The 26517-nt window shown below is 74.9% G+C and overlaps 3 protein-coding genes across 3 annotated transcripts; all 3 read right to left on the bottom strand.

Moving 5' to 3' along the window:
* Nucleotides 1-226: 226 nt before the first annotated feature.
* LOC134825760 (ribosome-binding protein 1-like) lies at nucleotides 227-1523 on the bottom strand (the record flags this gene model as incomplete). Its single annotated transcript, XM_063837966.1, has 1 exon — nucleotides 227-1523. A coding segment is annotated over exon 1 (1297 nt), but the record flags the coding sequence as incomplete, so codon positions are not given.
* Nucleotides 1524-2523: 1000 nt separating this feature from the next.
* LOC134825759 (uncharacterized protein DDB_G0284459-like) lies at nucleotides 2524-3083 on the bottom strand (the record flags this gene model as incomplete). The annotated part of the gene is given in 3 exon segments (XM_063837965.1): nucleotides 2524-2703; nucleotides 2705-2746; nucleotides 3030-3083. Coding segments are annotated over 3 exon segments (276 nt in total), but the record flags the coding sequence as incomplete, so codon positions are not given.
* A 92-nt stretch (nucleotides 3084-3175) lies between these two features.
* Nucleotides 3176-26306, bottom strand: LOC134825758 (collagen alpha-1(I) chain-like; the record flags this gene model as incomplete). The annotated part of the gene is made up of 21 exons (XM_063837964.1): nucleotides 3176-3386; nucleotides 3510-3775; nucleotides 4478-5244; nucleotides 5644-5746; nucleotides 7452-7772; nucleotides 8048-8346; nucleotides 9776-9876; nucleotides 11378-11485; nucleotides 12391-12533; nucleotides 13296-13386; nucleotides 13865-13990; nucleotides 15094-15212; nucleotides 17326-17830; nucleotides 17927-18053; nucleotides 19045-19358; nucleotides 19496-19611; nucleotides 21010-21220; nucleotides 22402-22567; nucleotides 23621-23815; nucleotides 24808-25318; nucleotides 26259-26306. Coding segments are annotated over 21 exons (4848 nt in total), but the record flags the coding sequence as incomplete, so codon positions are not given.
* Between the last annotated feature and the right edge of the window lie 211 nt (nucleotides 26307-26517).

Raw genomic sequence — 26517 nt, 5'->3', positions numbered from 1 at the left:
CGTCTCCTTTTTTTGTCTTCCTGTCCTGTCCCTTTTCCCTGTCCCTTTCCTGTCCCTTTGTCCTTTTTTTTTTTTTGGTCCTGCCTGTTTTCCCCTTTGTCTTCTTTCCCTTTTTTTTTCCCTTTTCCCCTTGCCGGGCCTGTTTGTCCTTTCCTGTTGTCCCCCCCTTTCCTTTGTTTTTTTCCCTGTCCCTGTTTTTTCCCTTTTTCTTCCCCTTTTTTTTTGCCCCCTTTCCTTTTGTCCTTTTTCCCTTTTTCCCTGGCGTCCCTTTCCCTGTCCCTGTCCTGCTTTCCCTTTCCCCTTGTCCCTGCCTTTGTCCTGTCCTTGCCCCTGTCTGTCCTTTGCCCCCTTTTCCTTTTTCCCGGGGCCCCCTGTCCCTGTTTTTTGGTCGCCGGGTTTTTTTGCCTGTCCGGGGTCCCGGCTTGTCCCTGTCCTTTTTCCTGTCCTTTTGTCCTGTCCTGTCCCTCCCCTTTCTTGTCCTTTTCCCTGTCTTCTCCCTTTCCTGCTTCCTGTCTTTTTTTCCTTTGTCTTTTTTCCCCTGCCTTTCCCTCCCCCTTTGTCCCTTTCCCTTTTTCCCGTTTTCCCGGGGTTTTTCCTGCCCCTTTCCTTGGGCCCCCTGTCCTGTCCTTGCCCTTCTTTTTTTCCCCTTTCCCCTGTCTTTTTTCTTGCTGCCTTTTCCCCTTTTTTCCCTTTTTCTTTTTCCCTTCCCTGTCCCTTTTCCTTTCCCTTTCCCTTTCCCTTTTTCCCTTTCCCTTTCCTTTCCCTTTTTTCCTTCCCCTTCTCCCTTTCCCTTCTCCTGTTTTTCCCTTCTCCCTTCCCTTTCCCTTTTTTCCCTTCCCCTTTTCCCTTTCCCTTTTCTTCCCTTTTTTTTTCCCCCCTTTTCCCTTTCCTTTCCCTTTTCCCCCCTTTTTTCTTTCCCTTCCCTTTTTCCCTTCTCCTTTCCCTTTCCCTTCCCTTCTCCTTCCTTTCCCTTCCCTTCCCTTTCCTTCCTGTCCTTTTCCCTTTTCTCCCTGTTTTTCCTGTTTTTGGTCCCTTTTCCCTTTTTTCCCCCTTTTTCCTTGTTTCCTTTGTCCTTCCCCTTTTTGTTTCTTGTCCCTTTTTTCTGTCCGGGGGGTTTCTTTTCCCTTTTCCCTTTGTCCCTTTGCCCCCTTGCCCCTTTCCTTGTCCCTTTTTCCCTGTTCCCTTGTCCCGTCCTTTTTGGGTCCCCTTTGGTCCTTTTGTCCTTTTTTTGGTCCTTTTCCCTGTTGTCCTTTTTGTCCCGGGCCTGTTCCCTTTTTTTTTCCCCCCCTGTGTCCCCTTTTTTTGGTCCTTTGCCTTTTCTGTTTTCCCCTTTTTCCCCCCTGTTTTTCCGGGGTCCTGTCTCCCCTTTGGGCCCCCTTCCCTGTCCTTTTGCCCCTTTTCCTTTCCCCCTTTTCCCTGTCCCTGTCTGTCCTTCCTGTTTTCTTTGTTTTTCCTTTGGCCTTTCCCCTTTTTTCCCCTGTCCTTTTTGTCTTCTTGTTTTTTCCCCTTTTTGTCCCTGTCATCCCCGGGGTTTGTCCTTTTTTGTCTTGTCCCTTTCTTTGGTTTTCCCCCCCTTTCCCTTTTTTCCGGGGTCCCTTGTCCTTCCCCCTTGTCCTCCCCTGGCCTTTTTTTTTTCCCCTGTCCTTTGTCCCTTTCTGTCCTTGTTTTTTTGGTTTTTTGTCCCTGTCCCTCCCCTTTTTTTTTTCCCTTTTTTCCCTTTCCTGCCCCTTTCCTTTTTTCCCTTGTCCTGTCTTTCCTTTCCCCTGCCCCTGCCTGTCTGTTTTTTTCCCGTCCTTTTCCTTTCCCCTTTGTCCTTTCCTTTTTGTCCCTGTGTCCTTTTTCCCTTGTTTTCCCCCTTTGCCCTGTCCCTGCCCTTTTTTTTTCCCTGTCCTGCCCTTCCCGTTTTCCTTCCCCTTGTCCTTTGTCCCTGTTCCTTTTTTTCCCCTTGCCCTTTTTTCCCTTTTTTCCCCGGCCCCTTGTTTCCTTTTTTTCCCTTCCCCTTTCCCCTTTTCCCCTTGTCCCTGTCTTTGCCGTCTTTTTTTCCCGTTCCCTTGTCCCTTGCCCTGTCGTTTTTGTCCTAGTCCCTGTCCCTGTCCCTGTCCCTGTCCCTGTCCCTGTCCCTGTCCCTGTCCCTGTCCCTGTCCTGTCCCTGTCCCTGTCCCCTGTCCCTGTCCCTGTCCCTGTCCCTGTCCCTGTCCCTGTCCCCTGTCCCTGTCCCTGTCCCTGTCCTGTCCCTGTCCCTGTCCCTGTCCCTGTCCCTGTCCCTGTCCTGTCCCTGTCCCTGTCCCTGTCCCTGTCCCTCTGTCCCTGTCCCTGTCCCTGTCCCTGTCCCTGTCCTGTCCCTGTCCCTGTCCCTGTCCTGTCCCTGTCCCTGTCCAGTCCCTGTCCCTGTCCCTGTCCCTGTCCCTGTCCCTGTCCCTGTCCCTGTCCCTGTCCCTGTCCCTGTCCCTGTCCCTGTCCCTGTCCCTGTCCTGTCCTGTCCCTGTCCCTGTCCCTGTCCCTGTCCCTGTCCCTGTCCCTGTCCCTGTCCCTGTCCCTGTCCCTGTCCCTGTCCCTGTCCCTGTCCCTGTCCCTGTCCCTGTCCCTGTCCCTGTCCCTGTCCCTGTCCCTGTCCCTGTCCCTGTCCCTGTCCCTGTCCCTGTCCCTGTCCCTGTCCCTGTCCCTGTCCCTGTCCCTGTCCCTGTCCCTGTCCCTGTCCCTGTCCCCTGTCCCTGTCCCTGTCCCTGTCCCTGTCCCTGTCCCTGTCCCTGTCCCTGTCCCTGTCCCTGTCCCTGTCCCTGTCCCTGTCCCTGTCCCTGTCCCTGTCCCTGTCCCTGTCCCTGTCCCTGTCCCTGTCCCCTGTCCCTGTCCCCTGTCCCTGTCCCTGTCCCTGTCCCTGTCCTGTCCCTGTCCCTGTCCCTGTCCCTGTCCCTGTCCCTGTCCCTGTCCCTGTCCCTGTCCCTGTCCCTGTCCCTGTCCTGTCCCTGTCCCTGTCCCTGTCCCTGTCCCTGTCCCTGTCCCTGTCCCTGTCCCTGTCCCTGTCCCCTGTCCCTGTCCCTGTCCCTGTCCCTGTCCCTGTCCCTGTCCCTGTCCCTGTCCCTGTCCCTGTCCCTGTCCCTGTCCCTGTCCCTGTCCCTGTCCCTGTCCCTGTCCCTGTCCCTGTCCCTGTCCCTGTCCCTGTCCCTGTCCTGTCCCTGTCCCTGTCCCTGTCCCTGTCCCTGTCCCTGTCCCTGTCCCTGTCCCTGTCCCTGTCCCTGTCCCTGTCCCTGTCCCTGTCCCTGTCCCTGTCCCTGTCCCTGTCCCTGTCCCTGTCCCTGTCCCTGTCCCTGTCCCTGTCCCTGTCCCTGTCCCTGTCCCTGTCCCTGTCCCTGTCCCTGTCCCTGTCCCTGTCCCTGTCCCTGTCCCCTGTCCCTGTCCCTGTCCCTGTCCCTGTCCCTGTCCCTGTCCCTGTCCCTGTCCCTGTCCTGTCCCTGTCCCTGTCCCTGTCCCCTGTCCCTGTCCCTGTCCCTGTCCCTGTCCCTGTCCCTGTCCTGTCCCTGTCCCTGTCCCTGTCCCTGTCCCTGTCCCTGTCCCTGTCCCTGTCCCTGTCCCTGTCCCTGTCCCTGTCCCTGTCCCTGTCCCTGTCCCTGTCCCTGTCCCTGTCCCTGTCCCTGTCCCTGTCCCTGTCCCTGTCCCTGTCCCTGTCCCTGTCCCTGTCCCTGTCCCTGTCCCTGTCCCTGTCCCTGTCCCTGTCCCTGTCCCTGTCCCTGTCCCTGTCCCTGTCCCTGTCCCTGTCCCTGTCCCTGTCCCTGTCCCTGTCCCTGTCCTGTCCCTGTCCCTGTCCCTGTCCCTGTCCCTGTCCCTGTCCCTGTCCCTGTCCCTGTCCCTGTCCCTGTCCCTGTCCCTGTCCCTGTCCCTGTCCCTGTCCCTGTCCCTGTCCCTGTCCCTGTCCCTGTCCCTGTCCCTGTCCCTGTCCCTGTCCCTGTCCCTGTCCCTGTCCCTGTCCCTGTCCCTGTCCCTGTCCCTGTCCCTGTCCCAGTCCTGTCCCTGTCCCTGTCCTGTCCCTGTCCCTGTCCCTGTCCCTGTTCCCTGTCCCCTGTCCCTGTCCCTGTCCCTGTCCCCTGTCCCTGTCCCTGTCCCTGTCCCTGTCCCTGTCCCTGTCCCTGTCCCTGTCCCTGTCCCTGTCCCTGTCCCTGTCCCTGTCCCTGTCCCTGTCCCTGTCCCTGTCCCTGTCCCTGTCCCTGTCCCTGTCCCTGTCCCTGTCCCTGTCCCTTTCCCTGTCCCTGTCCCTGTCCCTGTCCCTGTCCCTGTCTGTCCCCTGTCCCTGTCGTTCCCTGCTGTCCTGGGTCTGCCGGGTCGGGGGGTGGTCCGGGTCGGGGTCTGGGGGTTCTGTCATGGGCCCGGGGCTGTTTTGCTGGTCTGTCGTGGTCTGGGGTGTCTGGCCCTGCTGGGGGCCTGTTCGGGGCGGGCCCTGGCGTTTCTTCTGGTCCTGTCTGTCTGTCCTGGTCCTGGTGGTCGCCCTGGTTGCTGGTCCGCCCTGTCCGTCGGGTCCTGCCTTCCTGGTCTGGGTTTCGGGTTCCCCGGGTCGGTCCCTGCCCCCTGTCGTCCTGTTCCTGTCTGGCCCTGTCTGGGCGGCGGGTTTGGTCCGGGGCCCCTTTTCTGTCGGTCTGTGGGGTCTGCCCCTGTCTGTCTGGGGCCCTGGTCTGGCCGGGTCCTGGGCCGGGTCTGTGTCTGTCCGGGTTTCTGTCCTGTCGGGTGGTCTGCCTTCTGCCCTGGGGCTGCTGGTTGTCTGGTCTGTCCCTGCCCCTGTCTGGGGGTCTGGTTTCTGGTGCCCTGTGTCTGTTCTGGCCCGGGTCTGGTCCGGTCTGCCTTGGGTTGCTGTCGGGTCCTGTGGGTCTGGGTGCTGTCTGTTGTCTGAGTTCTGTCTTGTGCCCTGTTTTTTTTTTTTTTTTTTTTTTTTTTTTTTTTTTTTTTTTTTTTTTTTTTTTTTTTTTTTTTTTTTTTTTTTTTTTTTTTTTTTTTTTTTTTTTTTTTTTTTTTTTTTTTTTTTTTTTTTTTTTTTTTTTTTTTTTTTTTTTTTTTTTTTTTTTTTTTTTTTTTTTTTTTTTTTTTTTTTTTTTTTTTTTTTTTTTTTTTTTTTTTTTTTTTTTTTTTTTTTTTTTTTTTTTTTTTTTTTTTTTTTTCCCCTGCCCTGTCCCCCCCGGGCCCCCCGCCCGGGGCCCCTGCCCCGGTTTCCCCTGGGGGGGCCCTGCCCCTGGGGCCCCTGTCCCTGTTCCCTTTTCCCCCCTGGGGTTTTTGTCTGTCTTTTTGGGCCCCTGTCCCCTGGGGGGCCTGGGGGGGGGGGGTTGGGGGGGGGGGGGGGGTTTTTGGGGGGGTGGCCCCTGGGGGCCCGGGTTGGGCCCGCCGGGCCCCTGCCCCTGCCCTGGGGTTGCCCCTTTGGTTTCCCCTGCCCTGGGGTTTTTTTCCCCCCGGGCCCTGCCCGGGCCCGGCCCCGGCCTGGGGGGTTGGGGGGGGGGTTGGGCCCTGCCCCGGGTCCTGGGGGGGGGGGGGGGGGTTTGTTTTGGGGGGGGGCCCCTGGTTTGGCCCCTGCCCCTTTCCCCTGCCCCGGGTCTGCCCCGGGGCCCCGGGCCCCTGCCCCGGGGCCTCCCCGGGCCCGGCCCCGGGCCCTGCCCCTGGGGCCCCTGCCTGGGGCCCCTTCCCCGGGCCTTCCCCGGGTGGTCCTTCCCCTGTTCTGCCCTGTCGGGTCCCTGCCCCTGCCCGGGCCCGGGTTGGGCCCCTGTCCGGGCCCCTGCCTGTTGGGGCCCCTGTTTCCTGCCCCGTCCCTTCCCGGGCCCCTTCCCCGGGGCCCTTCCCCTGCCCCTGTCCGGGGTCCGGTTGGGTCCTGCCTGTCTGCTTTTCTTCCCGGGCCCCTGTCCTGCCCCTGCCCTGGGGGGCCGGGCCCCCTGGCCCCTGGGGTTTTCCCGGGCCCCCGCCCCTGTTGGGGGCCGGGCCCCTGTCCGGGGGGGGGGTTTTTGTTGGGGTGGGGGGGGGTTGGGGGGGGCCCTGCCCTGGGGGGCCCCTGCCCCTGGCCTGCCCTGCCCTGCCCCTGTCCTTTCCTGGCCTTTCCCCTGCCCGGGTCTGCCCCTGCCCTTCCCCCTGTCCGGGCCCTTCCCCGGGCCCCGGGGGTTTTTGTCCCCCCCTGCCCTGGTTTCCGGGCCCCTTTTCCTGCCTGCCCTGTGGGTCCGGGTTTTCCCGGGCCCTGCCCCTGGTTTCCGGGTCCGGGCCCCGGGGCTGGGGCCCCTGCCCCTGGGGTCCGGGTTGTCGGGGGGGGGGTTTTTGGGGCCCGCCCTGGGGGTTCGGGGCCTGCCCCTCCCCTGCCCCGGGGCGGGCTGGGTCCTTTTTCCCTGTCCTGCCCCTTCCCTTCCCTGGCCCCTGGCCCCGGGGACCCCTTTGGGGGCCCCTGGGCCCCTGCCCCTGCCTGTCGGGTCCGGGCCCCGGGCCCCTGGGGCCCTGTCCTGGTTCTGTTGGCCCCTGCCCCGGGGCCCCTGCCCCGGGGCCCCCCCGGGGCCCTTTGGGGGGTTGGGGTGGTTTCCCCTGGGGCCCCTTTTTGGCCCCTGCCCGGGGCCCTGGCCCCTTGGCCCTGCCCCTTCCCCTCCCCGGCCCCCTTTTGGCCCGGGGCCCTGTCCTTGGGGTCTGCCCCTGGTTTCCCCCCTTTTCTGCCCCGGGCCTGGTTTGTGCCCCGGGCCCTGGGGGTCCCTGTCGGGGGCCCCCCTGGGGGGGGTGGGGGGCCTTCCCCGGGTTTGTTCCCCCCTGTTCCCCTGGGGGGTTTCTGGGGCCTGCCCCGGGCCCCTGTTCCCTGTTGGGGCCCCTGCCCCGGGCCCTGGGGTTTTTTTCCCTGTCCTGGGGGCCGGGGCCCCCTGTTGGGTTGCCCCGGGGCCCGGGGTCCGGGGCCCCTGTCCCGGTTTCCCCGGGCCCGGGCGGGGTTTTGCCCTGCCCCTGCCCTGCCCGGGCCCTGTCTTCCCCTGGGGCCCCTGGGCCCCTTTCCGGGGCCGGGGCCCCTGTTTCCTGTTTCCCCTGGGGCCCTTCCCCTGTCCGGGTTGGGTCCGGGGTCGGGCCCCTGCCCTGGCCCCGGGTGGCCCCGCCCTGTTCTGTGGGCCCCGGGTCCTGCCCTGCCTGCCCCTGTTCCCCTGCCCCTGTTTCTGGGGCCCCTGCCCCTGCCTGGTTGGCCCCTGGTCCCCCCGTCCTGCCCTTCCCGGGCCCCGGGGGCCTGTCCTTCCCGGGGCCCTCCCCGGGCCCTTGCCCTGGGGGCCCCTGCCCCTGTTCCCCTTTCCTGCCCTGGCCCCGGGGCCCTTCCCCGGGCCCCGGGGGTTCTCCCCCCTGGCCCGGGGTTCTGGCCTTCCCCGGGCCCGGGCCCTTCCCGGGCCCCGGGCCCGGGCCCCTGCCCGGGGCCTGCCCTGCCCTCCCCTGCCCTGGGGGGCCCCTGTCGGGGTCCTGTTTTTTCCCCTGCCCCTTGCCCGGGGCCCTGGCCCCGGGGTCCTTTTGGCCCCTGCCCCGGGCCCGGGGCCCCGGGGGCCCCCCGGGCCCGGGGTTCCCCTGTTTCCCCCCCTGGGCCCCTGCCCCGGGGCCCTGCCCGGGTCTGTCCTGTTGGCCCCGGGGCCCCTTCCCCTGTCGGGCCCGGGTTTTTTTGGGCCCCTGCCCCTGTTGGTTCTGGCCTGTCCGGGGCCCCCGGGGGCCCCTGTCCTGTTGCCGGGTCCGGTTTCCCCGGGGTCCTGCCCGGGCCCCTCCCCGGGCCCCGTCCTGTTTCCGGGTCCTTTTTTCCCCCCTGGGTTGGGGCCCTGGGGGGGGTCCGGGGCCCGGGCCCTGCCCCTGTTTCCCCGGGCCCCTGGGGTCCTGTCGGGGTTTCCCCTCCCCCGGGCCCTGTTTTTGGGTCCGGGTCCGGGTTCCCCGGGGGCCCCCCGGGCTTTGTCCGGGTTTTTTCTGGGGGGGCCCCTGGGGTCGGGCCCCGGGGTCTTCTGCCCCGGGTTGCCCTGCCCCTGGGGGATTCCCCGGGTCTGCCCCTGGCCCCTGCCCCTTTGGGGGGCCCCGGGTCCCCTTTCGGGCCCTGGCCTGCCCCGGGGGCCCTGGGGTTTCTTTTCCCTTCCCCTGGTTTTCCCGGGGGTTGTTTCCCCTGGGGCCCTTCCTGGCCCCTTCCCCCCTGTTGGGTCCGGGCCCGGGGCCCGGGCCCCTGCCCCGGGGCCCCCTGGTTGCCCCTGGGGTTCTGGGGGCCCCGTTCCCCTGGTCTGCCCCGGGTTTGTCTGCCGGGGCCCTGCCCTGCTGCCCCTGCCCGGGCCCCAGCCCTGGTTTCCCGTTTGGTTCCGGCCCCTTTTCCTCGGGGCCTTCCCCTCGTTTCCCTGGGCCCCTGCCCCTGCCCTGGTGTGCGCCCTGTTGGGTTGGGGCTGCCCGGGCCGGGCCCGGGGCCCCGCCCCGGGGCCCCTGCCCTTCCCCGGGGCCCCCCTTCCGGGCCCGGGTCTGTCTGGGTTCCCCTGGCCCTGGGGGGGTTTCCCCGGGGCCCGGGCCCTTGGGGGCCTGGGCCCCCCGGGTCTGGGCCCTGCCCCTGCCCTGTCCCCCCTGGGGTCCTGTTCCCCCTGGCCCTGGGGTTTCCGCTGCCCTGGTCCCGGCCCCCTTTCCCCCCCGGGGTTATGCCCTGCCCTGGGCCCCTGTTGCAACCCCTTTCCTGGGTTTCTTTTTGCCCCTGGGGTCTGTCCCTTTTCCCTTTCTTCCCGGGGGGCCCTTCCCCGGGCCCTGCCCTGGGGGCCCCGGGGGCCCCTGTCCGGGTTTTTTTTCCCCGGGGCCCCTGTTTTTTGGTTCCCTGGGTCCTGGGTTTCCCTGTGTTGGTTTGGCCGGGGGTCTGGTTGCCCTGCCCCTGGGGCCCCTGCCCCTTTTCCCCTGCCCCTCCCCTGCCCCTGGGGTTCCCCGGGCCCCTGTTGGCCCCGCCCCGGGGGTCCGGGCCCCTTTCCCCCCTTTCCCTGGGGGGCCCTGTTCTGGGGCCCCGGCCCCTGTCCTGGGGGGCCCCGGGGCCGGGTTTCCCCCTGTCCTGTTGGGGGCCCCTGGGGCCCCTTTGGGGGTTTCTGCCGGGGGGCCCCTTTGTTTTCCCCGGGCCCCTGGGGATCCCCTTCCCTTCCGGGTCCTGCCTGCGGGTTTTTCCCTTTGCCGGGCCTTGGCCCCTGGGGCCGGGGCCCCTGCCCCTGCCCTGCGGGGCCCGGGGTCTGCCGGGGCCCTGGGGCTGCCCCTGTTCTTCCCCTGCCCGGGTTGGGGGCCCCTGCCCTGGGGGGGGCCCCGGGCCCCCGGGCCCCCCTGTCCTGCCCCGGGCCCTTCCCCGGGCCCCTGTCCTGCCCCGGGCCCTTCCCCTGGGGGTTGGGGGGTTGTTCCCGGCCCCTGCCCCGGGGCCCCGGGCCGGGTCCCTTTTGGCCCCGGGTCGGTGGGGGCCCCTTCCCCTGGGGGCCCCGGGGCCCCGGTGCCCCGGCCCTGGGGGGCCCCTGTCCTTTTCCCTGCCCCTTTTGGGCCCCGGGCCCCTGTCTTGTTGCCCCGGGGCCCCTGCCCCGCCCCTGCCCCTTCCCCTTTTGGGTTCCCCTTCCCTTCCCTGCGGGCCCCTGGGGGCCCCGGCCCGGGGTTGCCCGGGCCTGGTCCGTCCTGGGGCCCTGTCGGGCCCTGGGGGGCCCTGTTCCTGCCCCGGGGCCCGGGTCCTGGGTCCTCCCCTGCCGGGGCCCTGGGGGCCCCTTTCCTGCGGGTTGGGGGGGGCCCCGGGCCCGGGGCCCCTGTCCGGGTCCTGTCCGGGGCCCTTCCCCGGGGTTTCTGCTGCCCCTGGGGGCTTCCCTGCCCCGGGGCCCTTCTGCCCTGCCCTTCCTGCCCCGGGGGCCCCGGGCCCGGGGCCCGGGCCTGCCCCTGCCCGGGCCGTTTCCCCTGGGGGTCGGGGCCCCGGGGTTTTTTCCCCCGCCCCTGGGGCCCGGGGCCCCTGGGGCCCCTGCCCCTGCCCCTGGGGCCCCTGCCCCTCCCCTGGGGGCCCTGTTCCTGGGGGGGGGTTCGGGCCCCGGTTCCGGGCCCCTGCCTGGGGCCCCTGGGGCCTGTTCGGGCCCCTGCCTTCCCCTGGGGCCCTGGGGTTCCCGGGCCCCGCCCCTGCCGGGGTGCCCCGGGCCCCTTTCCCTTTTTCCCTTTTCCCGGGCCCGCCCCGGGTCCTGCCCTGTCTTCCCCTGCCCCTGTCCGCCTGTGGGGCCCGGGTTTCCCCGCCCTGGGGGGGTCCCCCCGTCTGCCCTGGGGGGGGGTTGTTTCCCCTGGCTGGTGCCCCGGGTGTCCGGGGTTCCGGGTTTGGGGGCCCCTTTTTCCCGGGTTGGGCCCCTGGGGGGGGGTTTTCCCCGGGGCCCCGTGTCTTCCGGGCCCCTTCCCCGGTTGTTGCCCGGGGGGTTTTTGGGTTGGGGTCCTGGCGGGCCCGGGCCCCGGGTTCTGCCCGGGTCTGGGGCCCTGGGGGCCGGGGCCCCGGCCCCTGCCCCTGGGTCCTGCCCTGCCCCTGGGGGGCCTTTTTCGGCCCCTGTTGTTTCCCCGGGCTGCCCCTGTGGGCCCCGGTCGGGCCGTCCGGTTCGGGGTCCTGTTGGGTTCCCCTGCCGGGGCCCCGGGCCCTGCCCCTGCCCCTGGCCCCTGCCCCGGCCTGGGGCCCGGGGGTTTTTCCCCGTCCGGGGGGCCCCTGCCCCGGGGCCCTTCCTTTCCCCCCTGCCCCGGGCCCCCGCCCCGCCTCCCCTGCCCCTTCGGGGCCCTGCCCGTTTCCCCTGGGGCCCGGGCCCTGCCCCTCCCCGGGGCCCCTGCCCGGGCCCGGGCCCCTGCCCCGGGCCCCTCCCCTTTCTGGGGGGGCCTGCCCTGGGGCCCCTGGGCCCTGGGGTCCTCCCCTGTCCCGGCCCTCCCCTTTTCCGGGGTTGCCCCTGTCCGGGCCCCTGTTTTCCCCGGGGGGTTTTGGGGTTTCCCCTTCCCCTGCCCCCTGCCCCGGGCCCCTGGGGGCCCCTTTGGGGTTTCCCGGGGTTTGCCCTGGTTGTCCTGCCCCTGTTCCCGGGTCTGCCCCGGGTTGGGGTGGCCCCCCTGGTTTTTCCCTGGGGGCCCCGGGTTGCCCGGGTCTGGGGTGTCCCGCCCCTTCCCCGGGGTTGGGGCCCCGGGGCCTCCCCGGGGCCCGGGGGCCCCCCTGTCGGGGCCCCGGGCCTGGCCCCTGCCCCGGGGCCCGGGGCCCCGGGCCCTGCCTGGGGGTTTTTGGGGTCCCCCCCTGTCCTGGCCCCTGCTGCCCTGCCCCTGTCCGCCCTGTTGGGGCCCCTCCCCTGCCCCGGGCCCCTGCCCTGTCTTGGGCCCCTGCCCTTTTCCTTTTCCTTTCCCCGGGCCTGTCCCGGGTGTCCTTCCTGGGGCGGGGTCCGCCCCTCCCCTTCCGGGCCCTGCCCTGGGGGGGCTGGGGGTTGGTCCCTGGGGGGTTGTCGGTCCGGGGCCCTGTCCTGGCCCTGGGGGTCCGGGCCCCTGCCCCGGGTCTGCCCCGGGGTGGGTCCTGGGGGGTCCTGTCCTGCCCTCCCCTTTCCCCTGTTTCGGGCCCTGGGGGCCCCTGGGGTCCGGGGCCTGCCCCTTTTGGGTCGGGTCCTGCCCCGGGCTGCCCCGCCCCGGGGTTCCCTGTTGGCCCCTTTCGGGCCGCTTCCCCGGGGCCCCTGTTGCCCCGGGGCCCCTTTTCGTCGGGTCCTGCCCCTGGGGCCCCGGGGCCCTGCCCCTGCCTGCCCCTGCTGCCCCGGCCCCTGGCCCCTTTTTTGCCCCTTGGCCCTGGGCCCCTGTCCTGCCCTGGGGCCTGCCCCTGTTGGGCCTTCCTGCCCGGGCCCCTGCCCCTGCCCCTTTGTCTGGTCTGGGTCTGTCCGGGGTTGGGCCCCTGGGGGGGGGGCCCCTGGGCCCCGGGTCTGTCTGTTTTCCCCGCCTGCCCCTGGGGTTCCGGGCCCCGGGCCCCGGGTCTGCCCGGGCCCCTGTTGGCCCCTGGGGCCCGGGCCCCCTGGTCCTGTCCTGGGGTCGCCGGGTTTTCCGGGCCCGGGCCCCTGTGGGGGCCCCCCGGGCCCCTGCCCCTGGGGTCCCCCCCTGCCCGGGTTGCCCCTGTTCCCTGTCTGGGGCCGGGCCCGCCCCTCCCCTGTTGTCGGCCCCTTCCCCTCCCCTGGGGGGCCCCTGCCCCTGTTCTGCCCCCTTCCCCGGGCCCTTTCCCCGGGGTCCCTGGGTTTCTGCCCCGGGCCCTGCCCCTGGGGCCCCTGCCTGGGGGTGCCCCGGGGGCCCCCCGGGGCCCCTGCCCTGGTCCTTCCCTGCCCTTCCCCGGGCCCCGCCCCGGGGTCCCCCCGGGTTTCCCCTCCCCGGGGCCCGGGGCCCGGGTCCTGCCCTCCCCTGGTTTTTTTCCCTGGCCCCTGGGGCCCTTCCCCGGGGGGTTGCCCTGTTGGGCCCTTTTTGGGGCCTGTCGGGGCCCCTGGTCTGTTCGGCCCCTGTCCTTCGGGCCCCCGGGGCCCTGGGGGGTTTCCTGGCCCCCCCGGGCCCCTGGGGGTCCTGGGCCCCTGCCCCGGGCCCGGGCCCCTCCCCTGGGGGGTTGGGTCGGGGGTTTTTGCCCTGCCCGGGGCCCCTGGGGGGTTTCCCTGCCCCTGCCCCGGGGTCCTTCCCGTTTTTGGGGGGCCCCGGCCCCGGGGCCCTGCCCGGTCCGGGCCCTGGGGGGTCTTTCCCCTGCCCGGTCCGGGCTGCCCTGCCCCCGGGTTGCCTTCCCCGGGCCCTGGGGGTCCTGCCTGCCCCTCCCCGGGGCCCCCCTGGGGCCCTTTCCGGGCCCCTGTTTCCCCTTTTCCTTTGGCCCCTGGTTTTGCCCTGGTTGCCCTTCCCCGGGGGCCCCCCCTGGGGGCCCTTCCCCTGCCCCTGGGGCCCTGGGCCTTCCCTGCCCTGCCCTGGGGGGCCCCCTGCCTGGGGCCTGGGGTCCGGGGCCCCTGTTGGTCCGGGTTGGCCCCGCCCGGGATCTTGGGGCCCCGGGGGGCCCCTTCCCCTGCCCTGAGGCCCCTGCCCCTGGCCTGTCCTGTTGTCTGCTGCCCTGGCCGCCCTGTCCTGCCCCCTGGGGGCCCCGGGCCCCCTTCCCCGGGCCCCGGGTGCCCCTGCCCGGGGCCCTGCCCTTCCCCGGGCCCTGTCCCGGGTTGGGCCGGGCCTGCCTGCCGGGCCGGCCCCGCCCCGGTCTGCCGGCGCCCGGGGCCCGGGCCCTTTGGGGTCGGGCCCCTGTCTGGGGCCCCTTTTTGGCCCCTGCCCGTTTCCCCTGCCCCTCCCCGGGCCCCTGCCCCTGGGGCCCTGGGGGGGCCCCTTCCCCGGGCCCTTGGCCCCGGGGGGCTGCCCTGCCCTGGGGGTTTTTCCCCTGCCTGCCCTGCCCCTGTTTCCCTGCCCTTCCCCGGGGTCCTGGGGCCCCTTTCCGGGGGCCGGGCCCCTGGGCCCTGTCGGGCCCTGGGGCCCCGGGGCCCGGGCCCCTGGGGTCCGGGGCCCCGGGGCCCCTGGGGGCCCCGGGTTGGGCCCCGGGGCCCGGGTTGGCGGGCCCTGCCTCCTGCCCTGGGGGGCCCTTTTTCCCTGTCCCTGCCCCTGTTTCCCTGTTGTCTGGGGGGCCCCCCTTTTGTCCTCCCCTGTCTGCCGGGTTTTGGGGGTTGGCCCCTGGGGGCCTGGCCCTTTCCCCGGGCCCCTGGCCGGGGCCCCTTCCCCGGGCCCCGGGGCCCCGGGGCGGGGTCCGGGCCCCGGGCCCCGGGCCCGGGCCCCTTCCCCGGGCCTGGCCCCCTCCCCTGCCCTGGGGGGGCCCCTGCCCCTGCCCCTGTCGGGCCTGGGGGGCCTGTTTGGGGCCCTTCGGTCTGTCCGGGCCCCTGCTGCCCCGGGCCCCTCCCCTTTCCCTGGGGTTTGCCCCTGGGGCCCCTGTCCTGCCCTGCCCCGGGGCCCCGGCCTTTTGGGCCCCGGGCCGGGTCCGGGTGTCCGGGTCCTTCCCCGGGTCGGGCCCCGGGCCCCTTTTGGGTCGGGCCCGGGTTCCTGTCTGTCCGGGCCCCGGGCCCCGGGGTCCTGCCGGTTCCCGGGCCGGGCCCGGGTTGGGTCCTGCCCCGGGGTCCTGCCCCCTGCCCCGGGTTGGCCCCTTTTCCTGCCCCGGGGTTCTTCCCGGGCCCCGGCCCCGGGGCCCCCTGGGGGCCCCGGGGCCCGGGCCGGGGCCTCCCCTGTTGGGCCCCTGTTTCCCCGGGCCCGCCCCGGGTGTCCCCCCGCCCCGGGGCCCTGGGGGCCCCGGGGCCCCCGGCCCCGGGGCCCCTTTGGGGGTTGGCCCCTTTTTGGCCCTGCCCTGCCCCGCCCCTGGGGGGCCCCGGGGGCCCCTTTTGGGGGGGTTCCGGGTCCCTCCGGCCCCGGGGCCCCTGTTGGGGCCCTCCCCGGGGGCCCCGTTTCGGGTTTCCCCGGGGGTTTTTCCCCCCCTGCCGGGCCCCTTCCTGCCCCTTCTGCCCCGGGCCGTTTCCCCTGGGGCCTGCGGGGCCTCCTGGGGTCTGCCTGGGCCCCGGGCCGGCCCCGGGCCCCTGGGGCCCTGTCCTGTTTTCCCTGCCGGGTTGACCCCCCTTCCCCGGGCTGGGGCCCGGGCTGCCCGGGGTCCTCCCCGGCCCCTTCTTGGTTGGGCCCCGGGCCCCTGGGGCGGGCCCTGGGGCCCCGGGTTCTGCCCCGGGTCCTGCCCCTGCCCTTCCCCTGTTGGGGGGTCGGGCCCTGGGGCCGCCCCTTCTGTTCCCCTGTCTGCCGGGGGGTTTTGGGGGGGCCCCTTTTGGCCCTGGGGGCCCCCCGGGTCCGGGGTCCTTCTGGGGGCCCCTGCCCTGCCCCTGCCCTGCCCCTGCCCCTGCCCTGCGGGCCCCCCCTGTTTTTTCCGGGCCCCTTTTCCCCCCGGGCCCTGCCCCTTGGGCCCCTGGGGTTCCCCCCTCCCCGGGGCCCCCCCGGGTCCTGTCCTGTCCGGGTTGGGGTTTCCCCTTCCCCGGGGTCCGGGGCCCCGGGCCCCCCGGGGCCCGGGTGCCCTTCCCCTGCCCCCGGCCCCTGCCCTGCCCTGCGGTTCCCTTCCCTGCCCCTGGTGGGGGCCCCCCGGGGCCCCTGCCCGGGGGGCCCCCCTGGGGCCCCTGCCCCTTGGGGGTGCCCCTGTCTGCCCCTGCCCCGCCCCTGCCCTTTTCCCCTGGCCTGGGGCCCCGGGGCCCCTGCCCCTGTCTCCCCTTCCCCTGGGTCCCTGCCCTGTTCTGGGGCCCCTGGGGGGGGCCCGGGGTTGGTCCTTTTCCCCGGGTCTGCCCCGGGCCGGGCCCCTGCCCTGTCCGGGTTGGGGGCCCCTTCCCCGGGCCCTGGGGGCCCTTCCCCTGGGCCCCGGGCTGGGGGGGTTTTTGCCGGGCCCCTTCCCTGGGGGCCCCTGGCCCCTGCCCTGGGGGCCCCGGGCCCTGCCCCTCCCCTGTTGCCCCGGGGGGCCCCCCTCCCCTGCCGGGGGCCCCTGTCCTCCCCGGGGTTCTGCCGGGCCCGGGGCCCCCTGCCTGGGGGGTCCTGGGCCCCCTGCCCCTGGCCTGGGGGCCCTGCCCGGGCCCCTGGGGGCCCCTTCCTGCCCCTGGGGGGGCCTGTTGGTCCTTTCCCCTGGTCCTGCCCCTTCCCTTTGGCCCTGGTTTCCCGGGGTTGCCCCTGTCCTTCCGCCCCGGGCCCCTGTCTCCCCTGCCCTGGGGCCCCGGGGCCCCTGGCCCCGGCCCCGTTTTCGGGCCCCAGCCCCTGCCCCGGGCCGGGTCTGGGGGGTCCCCCCGGGTTTCTGCCCTGGGGTTTTCCCCTGTTGGGGGTCCCTGTTTCTGTTCTGCCCCGGGGTGCCCCGGGTCGGGGTCCCTGGGGTTTTGGCCCTGTCCTGTCCCCGGGGGCCCTGTCCTGTCCTGGGGGGGGCCCCTTCCCCTGGTCCTGGGGTCCGGGCCGGGCCCCGGGCCCGGGCCCCGGGCCCCTGTTGGTGGCCCCTGCCCTGCCCCTGGCCCTTTCCTGTTTTCCCCTGCCCCTGCCCTTCCCCCCCCCGGGGGCCCGGGGCCTGTTCTGGGGGCCGGGCCCTGCCCGGGCCGGCCCGGGGCCCTGCCGGGGCCCTTCCCCCGGGGGTCCTGCCCTGCCCCTGGGGTGCCCCTGCCGGCCCCTGGGGTTCCTGGGGCCCCTGCCCCTGGTCCCTGGTCCTCCCCGGGCCTCCTGTGGGGGCCCTGCCCCTGTCCCCCCCGGGCCCTTCCCTGGGGTTTGCCCCTGTGCCCCTTTGCCCCGGGTGGGCCGGGGCCCTTCCCCTGTCCTGTTGGCCCCGGGCCCCGGGGTTTTTTGGGGCCCCTGGGGTCTGCCCGGGCCTGTGGGGGGGCCCTGCCCTTTTGTTGGGGGGGGGGGCCCCCCGGGCCCCGGGTTGGCCCTGCCCCTGTCCTGCCCCTGCCCCGGTCGGGCCCCTGCCCCTGCCCTGCCTGCCCCTTTTTCCCCTGGGTTCCCGGGGTTGCCCCGGGCCCCGGGCCCCTTCCCCTGGGGCCCCTGGGGCCCGGGGTCCTGTTGCCCGGGGCCGGGCCGGGTCCCTGTCGGGCCCTGGGTCTTCCCGGGCCCCCGGGGTGGGGGTCCGGGGGCCCTTTGGGCCCCTGGGCCTTGTTCCCCTGCCCTGCCCGGGGTCTTCCCCTGCCCCTGGGGCCTCCCCCTTCCCTGGCCTTCCCCTGCCCCTTTCCCTGCCCTGGGCCCCTCCCGGGCCCTGCCCGGGCCCCTTGGGGGGGCCTGCCCCCTGGGGGGGTCCGGGGGTTTTTCCCCCCGGGTGTCTGTCCTGTCTGGGGTCCCTGGCCCCTTTTCCCCCCTTGGGTTCGGGCCCTGGGGGGCCCCGGGCCCCGGGGTTGTCGGGTCCTGCCCGGGTTGGGCCCCTGCCCCCGGGCCCGCCCCTGGGGTCCGGGCCCCTTCCGGGCCCCTGGGGCCCCTTTTGGGTCCTGTTTCCCTGTTCCCCCTTTGTTGGCCCTGGGGCCCTGCCCTGCCCCGGGGTCTGCCTGCCCGGGGGCCCGGGCCCTTCCCCTGGGGGGCCCTGTTCCGGGGGCCCCCGTTGCCGGGTTTTCCCCGGGGGCCCCGGGCCCCGTCCTTTTCCTGCCCCTGGTTGCCCCTGGGGTCCCGGGCCCTGCCCCGGGGGTCCTGGCCCCGGGCCCGGGGGGGTCTGGGGGTGTCCTTCCGGGTTCCGGGTTTTTGGTCTGCCCCTTCCTGCCCCGGCCCCGGGCCCCTGCCTGGGGGCCCTTGCCCCTGCCCCTGTCTGGTTCCTGGGGCGGGGCCGCCTGCTGCCTGCCCTCCCCTGGGGTTGCCCCGGGCCCCTGTCGGTGGCCCCGGGCCCCTGCCCCTGGGGGGTCCCTGTCCTGCCCCGGGCCCCTGGGGCCCGGGTTTTTCCGCCCCGCCCTGTCCTGGGGGCCCCTGCCCCTGCCCCTGGCCCGGGCCTGCCCCGGGGCCCTGTTGGTCCTGCCCCTTCCCGGCCCCTGCCCCCTGTTGGGCCCCGGGGGTTTTTTTCCCCCTGTGGTTTCCCCTGGGGCCCCTGCCCCTGGGGGGCCCCTTCCCCTGTTCTTCGTCTGCCCCGGGGTCCTGGCCGGGTCCCTGGGGTTTCCTGTCTGCCCGGGGTTTTTCCCTTGTCTGGCCCCTGGGGCCCTGTTGGTCCTTTCCCCCTGCCCTGCCCGGTTTGGCCCCTGGGGCCCTGCCCCTTCCCCTTTTCCCCTTCCCGGGTCCTGCCCTTCCCTTTGGGCCCCGGGCCCGGGGTCTGCCCCTTTTTGGGGGCCCGGGCCCTGTGCCCCGGGGCCTGGGGGGGTCCCTGCCCGGGGCCCCTTCCCCTGGGGGGTTCCCTTCCCTTTCCCCGGGCCCTGGGGGGCCGGGCCCCTCCCCTGGGGTTGGGGGTTTTTCTGCCCCGCCTGGGGCCCCTGCCCCGGGTCCCTGTCCTGTCTTCCTTGTCCCGCCCTTCCGTTGGTTTTTCCTGGTTTTCCCTTCCTTTCCCTGTTTCCTGGGTTTTTTAAAACCCCGGGGCCCTTTTCCTTTGTTTGTTTCCCGCCCTTCCCTGGCCCCGGGGCCTGGGGCCCGGGTTTCCCCCCTGCCTGGGGCCCGGGCTGGGGGCCCGGGCCCGGGGTTTCTTTTGGTCCTGGGTTCGGGGCCCCGGGCCCCTGTGCCCGGGTCCTGCCTGGGGCGGGCCCTGTCCTGGGGCCCGGGCCTGTTCCCTGCCCCGGGCCCCTTCCCCTGGGGTCCTGTTTTCCCTGGGGCCCTTTTCCCTGCCCCTGCCCCTGGGGTCCGGGCCCTGCCCCGGTCCTGTGTTGGGGCCCCTGTGGGGTCCCGGGGCCCTGCTGTCCTGTTTTTCCCGGGTCTTTCCCGGGGTTTTCGGGCCCCTTCTGCCCCGGCCTCCCCGGGCGGGTTTTTCCCCTGGTTTTTCCCTGTTGGCCCCTCCCCGGGTGGGTTTTCCCTGCCCCGGGTCTGTCCTGGCCCGGGTTCCCCTGGCCTTCCCCGGGCCTGGGGGGTCCCTGGGGGGGCCCGGGGCCCCTCCCCTGCCCCGTTCCGGGTCCTGTCGCCCGGGTCGGGGCCCCTGTCCTGCCCCTTTTGGCCCCGGGGCCCTGGCCCTGCCCCCCCGGGCCCCTGCCCTGGGGGGTTTCCTGCCCTGGGGGGGCCCTTTCTGTCGGGCCGGGTTGGGCCCCTGCCCCGGGTCCTTGGGGGGTTTTTTGCCGGGCCTGGGGCCCCTGCTGCCCCTGTGGCCCGGCCCTGGGGTCGCCCCTGCCCCTGGGGGCCCCTGCCCCTGGGCCCCTTGGGGGGCCCGGGCCCCTGGGGCCCCTTCCCCGGGCCGGGGTCTGGGGCCCCTGCCCCTGCCCTGGGGTCCTGCCCCGGTGCCCCTTCCCTGGCTTTTGGGCCCCTGTCTGCCCTGGTCCTGCCCTGGGGGCCTTTTTGGGTTCCCCCGGGTTTCCCCGGGCCCCGGGCCCCGGGGTTTCCCGCCCCGGGCCCCTTCCCCGGGTTCCCTGTGGGGTTGTTTCCGGGGCCCTTTGGGGTTTCCCTTTTGGGCCCTGCCCCGGGCCCCTGGGGCCCCGGGGTGGCCCCTTCCCCCTTTCCCGGCCGGGCCCCTGGGGTTTTGGGGGGTTTCCCCGGGTCCTGCCCTGGGGGGCCCGGGCCCCTTCCCGGGCCTGTTCCCCTGTGGGCCCCTGTCCGTTGGGGGTTTTCTGCCCTGCCCGGGTCGGGGCCCCTGCCCCGGGGTTGCCCCGGGTTGGGGGCCCTTTCCTGCCCTTCCCTGCCCCGGGCCCCTGCCCGGGGCTGCCTGGGGCCTGTGCCCGCCCGGCCCTGCCCCCCCGGGGTCGGGCCCCTGCCCCGGCCTTCCCTGCCCCGGGGGTTCCCCTTTTGGCCCCTTTTGGCCCGGGTCCCGGGCCCCGGGGTCCGTCCTGCCCCTGGGGTCTTCCCCTGCCCCTGTTCCCCGGCCCCGGGGGGGTTGGGCCCCGGGGCCTGTTGCCCCGCCTTCCCCTTCCCCGTTCCTGGTTCCCCCGGGTGGGGCCCCTTTTGGGCCCCGGGTTCCCCCTGCCCTTTTTCCCTGCCCTGCTGCCCCTGCCCCTGTTCCCCTGTCCTCCCCTGCCCGCCCTGGGGGCCTGGGGGGCCCCTGCCCCTGGGCCCGGGCCCTGCCCGGCCCCGGGCCCTGTCCTGCCCGCCCTTCGGGCCCCTGGTCCGGGCCCGGGTCTGGGGTTCCTGGGGCCCCGGGGCCCGGGCTGGGGGCCCCTTTCCTGCCCCGGGCCCGGGCCCTGCCCCGGGGCCTTCCCCTCCCCCTTCCCCTGCCCCCCCTGGGGTCCGGGGTCCTGTTGGGCCTTTTGGCCCCGGGTTTCCCCTGGGGGCCTGTCGGGTCCTGTTTTCCCCGGCCCTGCCCTGGGCCCCTGTTTTGGGGTTCCCCTGCCCTTCCTGCCCCGGCCGGGTTTGCCCTGCCCCGGGGGCCCTGCCCCTGTTTTTCCCTTTCCGGGCCCCGGGCCCTGGGGTCGGGCCCCTTCCCCGGGCTCCCCGGGCCCCTTCCCCTTCCTGTTGCCCGCCCCTGCCCTGGGGCCCGCCCTGTTGGTCCTGCCCCGGGCCCTGGGGCCTCCCCGCCCCGGGGTTGGGGGCCTGGGGCCCCCTTGGGTTCCCCCCTGTCTGCCCGGGCCCTTTCCCCGGGGCCGGGTCCTGTTGGTTGTTTTTGGGGCCTGCCTGCCCCGCCCGGGGGGCCCCCCGGGTTGCCCCGGGGCCGGGTGGGTCCGGGGCCTGCCCTGCCCTGTTCTTCCCCTGCCCCCCCCTGGGGGGCCCCTGCCCTTTTCCCCTTGTTGGCCCGGGGTCCTTCCCCTGCCCCTTCCCCGGGCCCCTGTTTTTCCCTTTCCCGGGTTTCCTGTGGGGTCCCCCCTGCCCTGCCCTTTCCCTCCCCGGGGGTCCCGGGTTGGCCCCGGGGCCCCTGCTGGGGCCCCTGTTGCCCCTTTCGGGGCCCTCCCCGGGTTGGGGTTTTTTTCCCTGGGGCCTTTTCCTTGTTGTCCTTCCCGCCCCTCCCCTGCCCTGTCTGCCCCTGCCCCTGGGGGGCCCCTGCCCCTTTTGGGGGCCCCGGGCCCCGGGTCCCCCTCCCTGGGGGGGCTGCCCGGCCCTTCCCGGGGTTTTCCTGGGGTGTCCCTGCCCCTGGGGGGTCCGGGTCTGGCCCTGGGGGGGGTCTGGTCCGGGCCCCTGCCCTGCCCCGGGGGTGTCTGCCCGGGGGCCCCTGGCCCTGTCGGGTGGGTCGGGGTCCTGGTCTGGGGGGGGTTTTTTTCCCCCTGGGGGGTTCCCTGTTGGTGGGGCCCCGGGACCCCTGTCCGGGTTTCCCCGCCCTGCCCCTGCCCCTGCCCCTGCCCCTGCCCTGCCCCTGGGGGGGCCCGGGCCCGGCCCCGGGCCCGGGGGTGCCGGCCGCCCCGGTTGCCCCTGGGGGGCCTGGGGGGTTGGCCCGGTGGCCCTGTCCTTCCCTGGCCCCTCCCTTCCCCGGGGGGCGCCCCTGCCTTGGGGTTGTTTTCTGCCCCTGGGGCCCTCCCCTGGGGCCCCCGGGCCCTGTTCCCGGGGTTGGGCCCTGGGGGCCCTGGTCCCTGTCCTGGGGCCCCGGGGCCCCTGTTGTTCCCGGGTCTGCCCTTGGTCCTGGCCCCGGGCCCCGGGCCCCGGGCCCCTGTTTCCCGGGCCCCTGGCCCCGGGCCGGTCCTTCCTCGGCCCCGGGGCCCCTGTCTTTGGGCCCGGGCCCCGGGCCCTGGTTCCTGGGGTTGGGGGCCCCGGGCCCCGGGGCCCCCTGGCGGTTTGTTCTTCCCTGTTGGGGGTCCCGGGCTGTTGGGGGGGTTCCCTGCCCCTGGTCCTTTTGGCCCCCGGGCCCCGGGGTTGCCTTCTGCCCCTGCGGGCCCCGGGCCCGGGTCCTGGGGGTGGGGGCCCCGGCCCCTGTCTGTCCGGTCCGGGCCCCTTGCCCCGGGTTGGTTTGGGGCCCTTCCCCGGGTCTTTTTGGGGGGGGTTGGGGGTTTCTGCCCGGGCCTGGGGGCCTCCCCGGGGGGGCCCTTCCCGGGTTTCCCTGGTCCCTGCCCTGGCCCCCCCCCCCCTGCCCGGGTTTGGTCCTGTCCTGGCCCTGGGGGCCCCTGGGGTTTCCGGGCCCCTGCCCTCCCCTGGGGTTTCCCCGGGTCCTGCCCTGTCCTGGGGGCCCCTGCCCCGGGTCGGGCCCCTGGGGGGGGTTTTTGGCCCCTGGGGGCCCGGGCCCCTTGCCCCTGCCCCCGGGCCCCGGGCCCCTTTGGGGGTCTGGGGGTTGGCCCCTGTCTTTTGTTTTCCCCGGGTCCTGGGGTCCGGGTTTGCCCCTGCCCCCTGGGGTCCCCTTTCCCTGGGGGGTTGCCCTTCTGCCTGTTCGGGGCCTGCCCCGGGCCCTGGCGGGGCGGGCCCCTCCCCGGGGGGCCGGGCCCTGGCCCCTGCCTGGGGGTTCCCTGGGGTTGGCCCCCTGTCTGGGCCCAGTCCCTGCCCCTGCCCCGGGGCCCCTCCCCGGGCCCCGGGGTCCGGCCGGGGTTGGGCCCTTCCTGCCCTGCCCCTTTGGGCCGGCCCTGCCCCTGGCCCCTGCCCCGGGCCCCTGGTTTTTTGGCCCCGGGCCCCTTCCCTGGGTCCCCTGCCCCTGGGGCGGGCCCCTGCCTGGGGCCCCCTTTCGGGGTTTCCCCTGGGGCCCTCGGGCCCTGGCCTGCCCCTGCCCTGGGGCTGTTCCCTGGGGCCCCTGTGGCCCCTGCCCCTGCCCGGGTTTCCGGGTCCGGGGTTCTGCCCGGGCCCTGGGGCCCCTGGGGGTCCTTTGTCCCCTGTCTTTTGGGCCCCTTTCGCCCGGGGTCCCTGTTTCCCCTCCCCTGGGGCCCCGGGGGGCCCCTTTCCCCCCCTGGCCCCGGGTCGGCCCGGGCCCCTGTCCTGTTTCCCGGGCCCCTGGGGGGTTCCCCGGGGGCCCCCCTGCCCCGGGGCCCCTGCCCTTCCCCGGGCCCCGGGTCGGGCCCCTGCCCGCCCGGGCCCTGCTGGGGGGTTGCCCCTGGGGCCCCGGGGCCCCTGGGGCCTGTTCCCCTTCCCCGGGGCCGGGGCCCCTTTCCTGTCCCCCCTTTCCCTGTTTGGGCCTTCCCCTTAGGCCCCTGCCCTGCCGGGGTTTCGGGCCCCTGTTGGCCCTTCCGGGTTGCCCCTTCCCCTGGGGGGGGGTTGGTCCTGGGGTCCTGCCCCTGGGGGTCTGCCCTGCCTTCCCTGCCCCTTCCCGGCCCGTCCTGCCCGGGTCCCTGCCTGCCGGGGCCTGCCCCTGCTTGGTCCTGGGGGCCCCTGCCCCTTCCCTGGGGCCCCTTCCCCTGCCCCGGCCCCTCCCCTGGGGGGCCCTGGGTTTTTCGCCCCGGGCCCCGCCCCGTCCGTCCTGGGGCCCTGGGGCCCCTGTTGGCCCCCGGGTGGTCTGGGGCCCCGGGGTCCTCCCCTGGGCCCCTCCCCCGGGGTCCTGCCCCGGGCCCTGCCCCGGCCCTGTCCCTTTCCTGGGGGCCGGGTCCTGGGGGGGGGGGCCCCTGGGGGGCCCCTTTTGGGTTTTTGGCCCTTCCGGCCCTGCCCCTGGCCCCTGCCTTTTTGGCCGGGCCCCTGTTGGCCCCCTGCCCTTTTTGGGGTCGCCCCTGGGGCCCCGGCCCTTCCCTGTCCTGGGGGCCCCGGGCCCCCGGGGCCCTGGGTCGGGGGGGTTTTCCCCCGGGGTTTCCGGGCCCCTGTCCTGCCCCTGTTGGGCCCGGGGGGCCCCTGCCCCTGGGGTTTCCCTGGGTCCGGGCCCCCCGGGGTTTCCCTGCCCCGGGTTGGGCCTCCCCGGGGGTCCTGGGGGCCCGGGCCCCTGTTGGGGGGGGCCTGTCCGGCCCTTTTCCCTGGGGCCCCGGGGCCCTTTTGGTTCGGGCCCCTGCCCTGCCCCTGGGGGCCCCTGTCCGGGTTGTTTGCCCGGGTTCCCCCCTGGGGCCCGGGGCCCCTGGGGTTCTGGGGGGGCCTGGGGGGCCCTTTTTGGGGCCTGTTTCCCTTTCCCTGTTTCCTTGGGGTGGGGGCCCCTGCCCTGGGGGGCCCTGCCGGTGGGTCCTCCCCGGGGGTTTTGGTTTCCCGGGCCCTGCCTTCTCCCCTGGGGGGCCCTGCCGGTCGGGCCCCGGGGGCCCGGGGTCTGCCCCTGGGGCCTGTTGCCCCTGCCTGCCCTGTTCTGGGGGGCCCCGGGGCCCCTGTCGGGTTGGGCCCCTGGGGGGTCCTGGGGGGCCCCTCCCCTGGGGCCCCGGGGTCCTGGCCCCTTCCTTTCCCCTGGGGGGTTTTTGGCGGGCCCCTGCCTGTTCCCTGTTGGGGTCCGCCCTGGGGGGTGCCCTGCCCTGGCGGGTGGCCCCTTCCCTGCCCCTGTCTGTTTTTTGGGGGGTCCTGGGGGTTGGCCCCTGGGGGTTGGGCCCGGTCCTGCCCTGGGGGGTCCCTGGGGGCCCTGCCCCTGTTGCCCCGGGGCCCCTTTCCCGGGGCCCCTGCCCCTGCCCTGCCCTGCCCCGGGGGGTTTTTTTTCCCGGGCCCCTGCCCCTGGGGTCGGGCCGGGCCCGGGGTCCCTGCCTGCCTGCCTTTTTCCTGCCCCGGGCCCCTGTCCGGGCCGGGTCCCCCTTCCCCGCCCGCCCCTGGGGCCCCGTCTGCCCCCGGGTCCGGGCCCCTGTTGGGGGGTGTTGGGGGGGCCCCCCTGTCTGCCCCGGGCCCTTTTTCCTGGGGCCCCTGGGGCCCGCCCTGCCCCGGGCCCCGGGCCCCTGTTCGGGCCCCTGCCGGGGCCCGGGGCCCTTCCCGGGGCCGGGCCCGCCTGCCCCTGCCCTTCCCCTGTTGGCCTCCCCTGGGGCCCCGGGGTTGTCCGGTTGTGCCCCTGTCCTGCGGGCCCCGGGCCTGGCCCCGGGGTCGGGCCCCGGGCCCGGGTCCGGGCCCCGGGGGTTTCCCCGTCGGGCCCTCCCCCTTCCCCGGGCCCTTCCCCGGGGTTTTCTGGGGGGGGCCCCTGGGTTGTTTCCCTGGGCCCCGGGCCCCGGTTTTCCTGGCCTGGGGGGTTTCCCCGGGCCCGGGGCCCCTGGGGGGCCCTGCCCCTGCCCGGCCCCTGCCCCTGCCCGGTCGTCCGCCCCGGGCCCCTGGGGGGCCCCCCCGGGCCGGGCCCGGGGCCGGGCCCCTGCCCTGGCCCGGGGCCCTTTGGTTTGGGGCCCTGGGGGTTTTCGGGGTTTCCCTTTCCCTGGGGGGGGTCCTGCCGGGCCCGGGGCCTTCCCCTTTTGGGCCCTGGCCCGGGCCCCGGTCCTTCCCCTGGGGGTCCGGGCGTCGGGTCGGGTCTGTCTGTGTTCTGGTTCCTTTCGGGTCCTGTTGTCTTCCCCCCTTCCCTGCCCGGGCCTGCCCTTTTCCCTGTTCTGTCGGCCCTGTCTGTCTGCGGTTCGGGGTCCTGTCCGGTCTGTTCTGCTGGTCCTGGTCCGTCTTCGCTGTTTGTTCCTGGGTCTTCCTGGCCCTGGTCCTTTCCCTGGCCCTTCCGGGCCCTTCTGGCCTGGTCTGTTGGTCTGGGTCCTGGTCTGTTCCTGGTCCTGGTCCTGTTGGGGGGTCCTTCTTCTGTCTGGTCCTGTCCTGCCTTCTTTTCTGGCCCCTGTCTGTCTGGGGGTCGGGGGTTTCCTGCCTGCCGGTCGTTCCTGTCTGGTTTTCCCTGTCCCGTCCTGTCTGTCCTGGCCTTTTTTGGGTCCTTTCCGGGCTGTCTGTTCGGGTTCTGTCTGGTCGGGGCCTGTTCTGGTGTGGTTTTGCTGCCCCCTGGTCCGGGTCTGTCTTCTGGTCCTTTCGGGTTCCGGGTGCCCTGGTCCTGTCTGGCTGCCCTTCCTGTCTGCCCTCCTGTCCTTGTCTGGCCCCCTGTTCTGCCTGTCTGGGTTTTTTCCCGGGTCTTCCTGTCCTGCGGGTCCCCCCCCCCCCCCCCCCCCCCCCCCCCCCCCCCCCCCCCCCCCCCCCCCCCCCCCCCCCCCCCCCCCCCCCCCCCCCCCCCCCCCCCCCCCCCCCCCCCCCCCCCCCCCCCCCCCCCCCCCCCCCCCCCCCCCCCCCCCCCCCCCCCCCCCCCCCCCCCCCCCCCCCCCCCCCCCCCCCCCCCCCCCCCCCCCCCCCCCCCCCCCCCCCCCCCCCCCCCCCCCCCCCCCCCCCCCCCCCCCCCCCCCCCCCCCCCCCCCCCCCCCCCCCCCCCCCCCCCCCCCCCCCCCCCCCCCCCCCCCCCCCCCCCCCCCCCCCCCCCCCCCCCCCCCCCCCCCCCCCCCCCCCCCCCCCCCCCCCCCCCCCCCCCCCCCCCCCCCCCCCCCCCCCCCCCCCCCCCCCCCCCCCCCCCCCCCCCCCCCCCCCCCCCCCCCCCCCCCCCCCCCCCCCCCCCCCCCCCCCCCCCCCCCCCCCCCCCCCCCCCCCCCCCCCCCCCCCCCCCCCCCCCCCCCCCCCCCCCCCCCCCCCCCCCCCCCCCCCCCCCCCCCCCCCCCCCCCCCCCCCCCCCCCCCCCCCCCCCCCCCCCCCCCCCCCCCCCCCCCCCCCCCCCCCCCCCCCCCCCCCCCCCCCCCCCCCCCCCCCCCCCCCCCCCCCCCCCCCCCCCCCCCCCCCCCCCCCCCCCCCCCCCCCCCCCCCCCCCCCCCCCCCCCCCCCCCCCCCCCCCCCCCCCCCCCCCCCCCCCCCCCCCCCCCCCCCCCCCCCCCCCCCCCCCCCCCCCCCCCCCCCCCCCCCCCCCCCCCCCCCCCCCCCCCCCCCCCCCCCCCCCCCCCCCCCCCCCCCCCCCCCCCCCCCCCCCCCCCCCCCCCCCCCCCCCCCCCCCCCCCCCCCCCCCCCCCCCCCCCCCCCCCCCCCCCCCCCCCCCCCCCCCCCCCCCCCCCCCCCCCCCCCCCCCCCCCCCCCCCCCCCCCCCCCCCCCCCCCCCCCCCCCCCCCCCCCCCCCCCCCCCCCCCCCCCCCCCCCCCCCCCCCCCCCCCCCCCCCCCCCCCCCCCCCCCCCCCCCCCCCCCCCCCCCCCCCCCCCCCCCCCCCCCCCCCCCCCCCCCCCCCCCCCCCCCCCCCCCCCCCCCCCCCCCCCCCCCCCCCCCCCCCCCCCCCCCCCCCCCCC

The sequence above is a fragment of the Bolinopsis microptera genome, unplaced genomic scaffold (assembly GCF_026151205.1).
Source record: "Bolinopsis microptera isolate Bmic1 unplaced genomic scaffold, MBARI_Bmic_1.0 sca62, whole genome shotgun sequence".
NCBI lineage: Eukaryota > Metazoa > Ctenophora > Tentaculata > Lobata > Bolinopsidae > Bolinopsis > Bolinopsis microptera.
The sequence above is the reverse complement of the archived record's forward strand: the minus strand, read 5'-3'. Positions and strand labels throughout refer to the sequence as shown.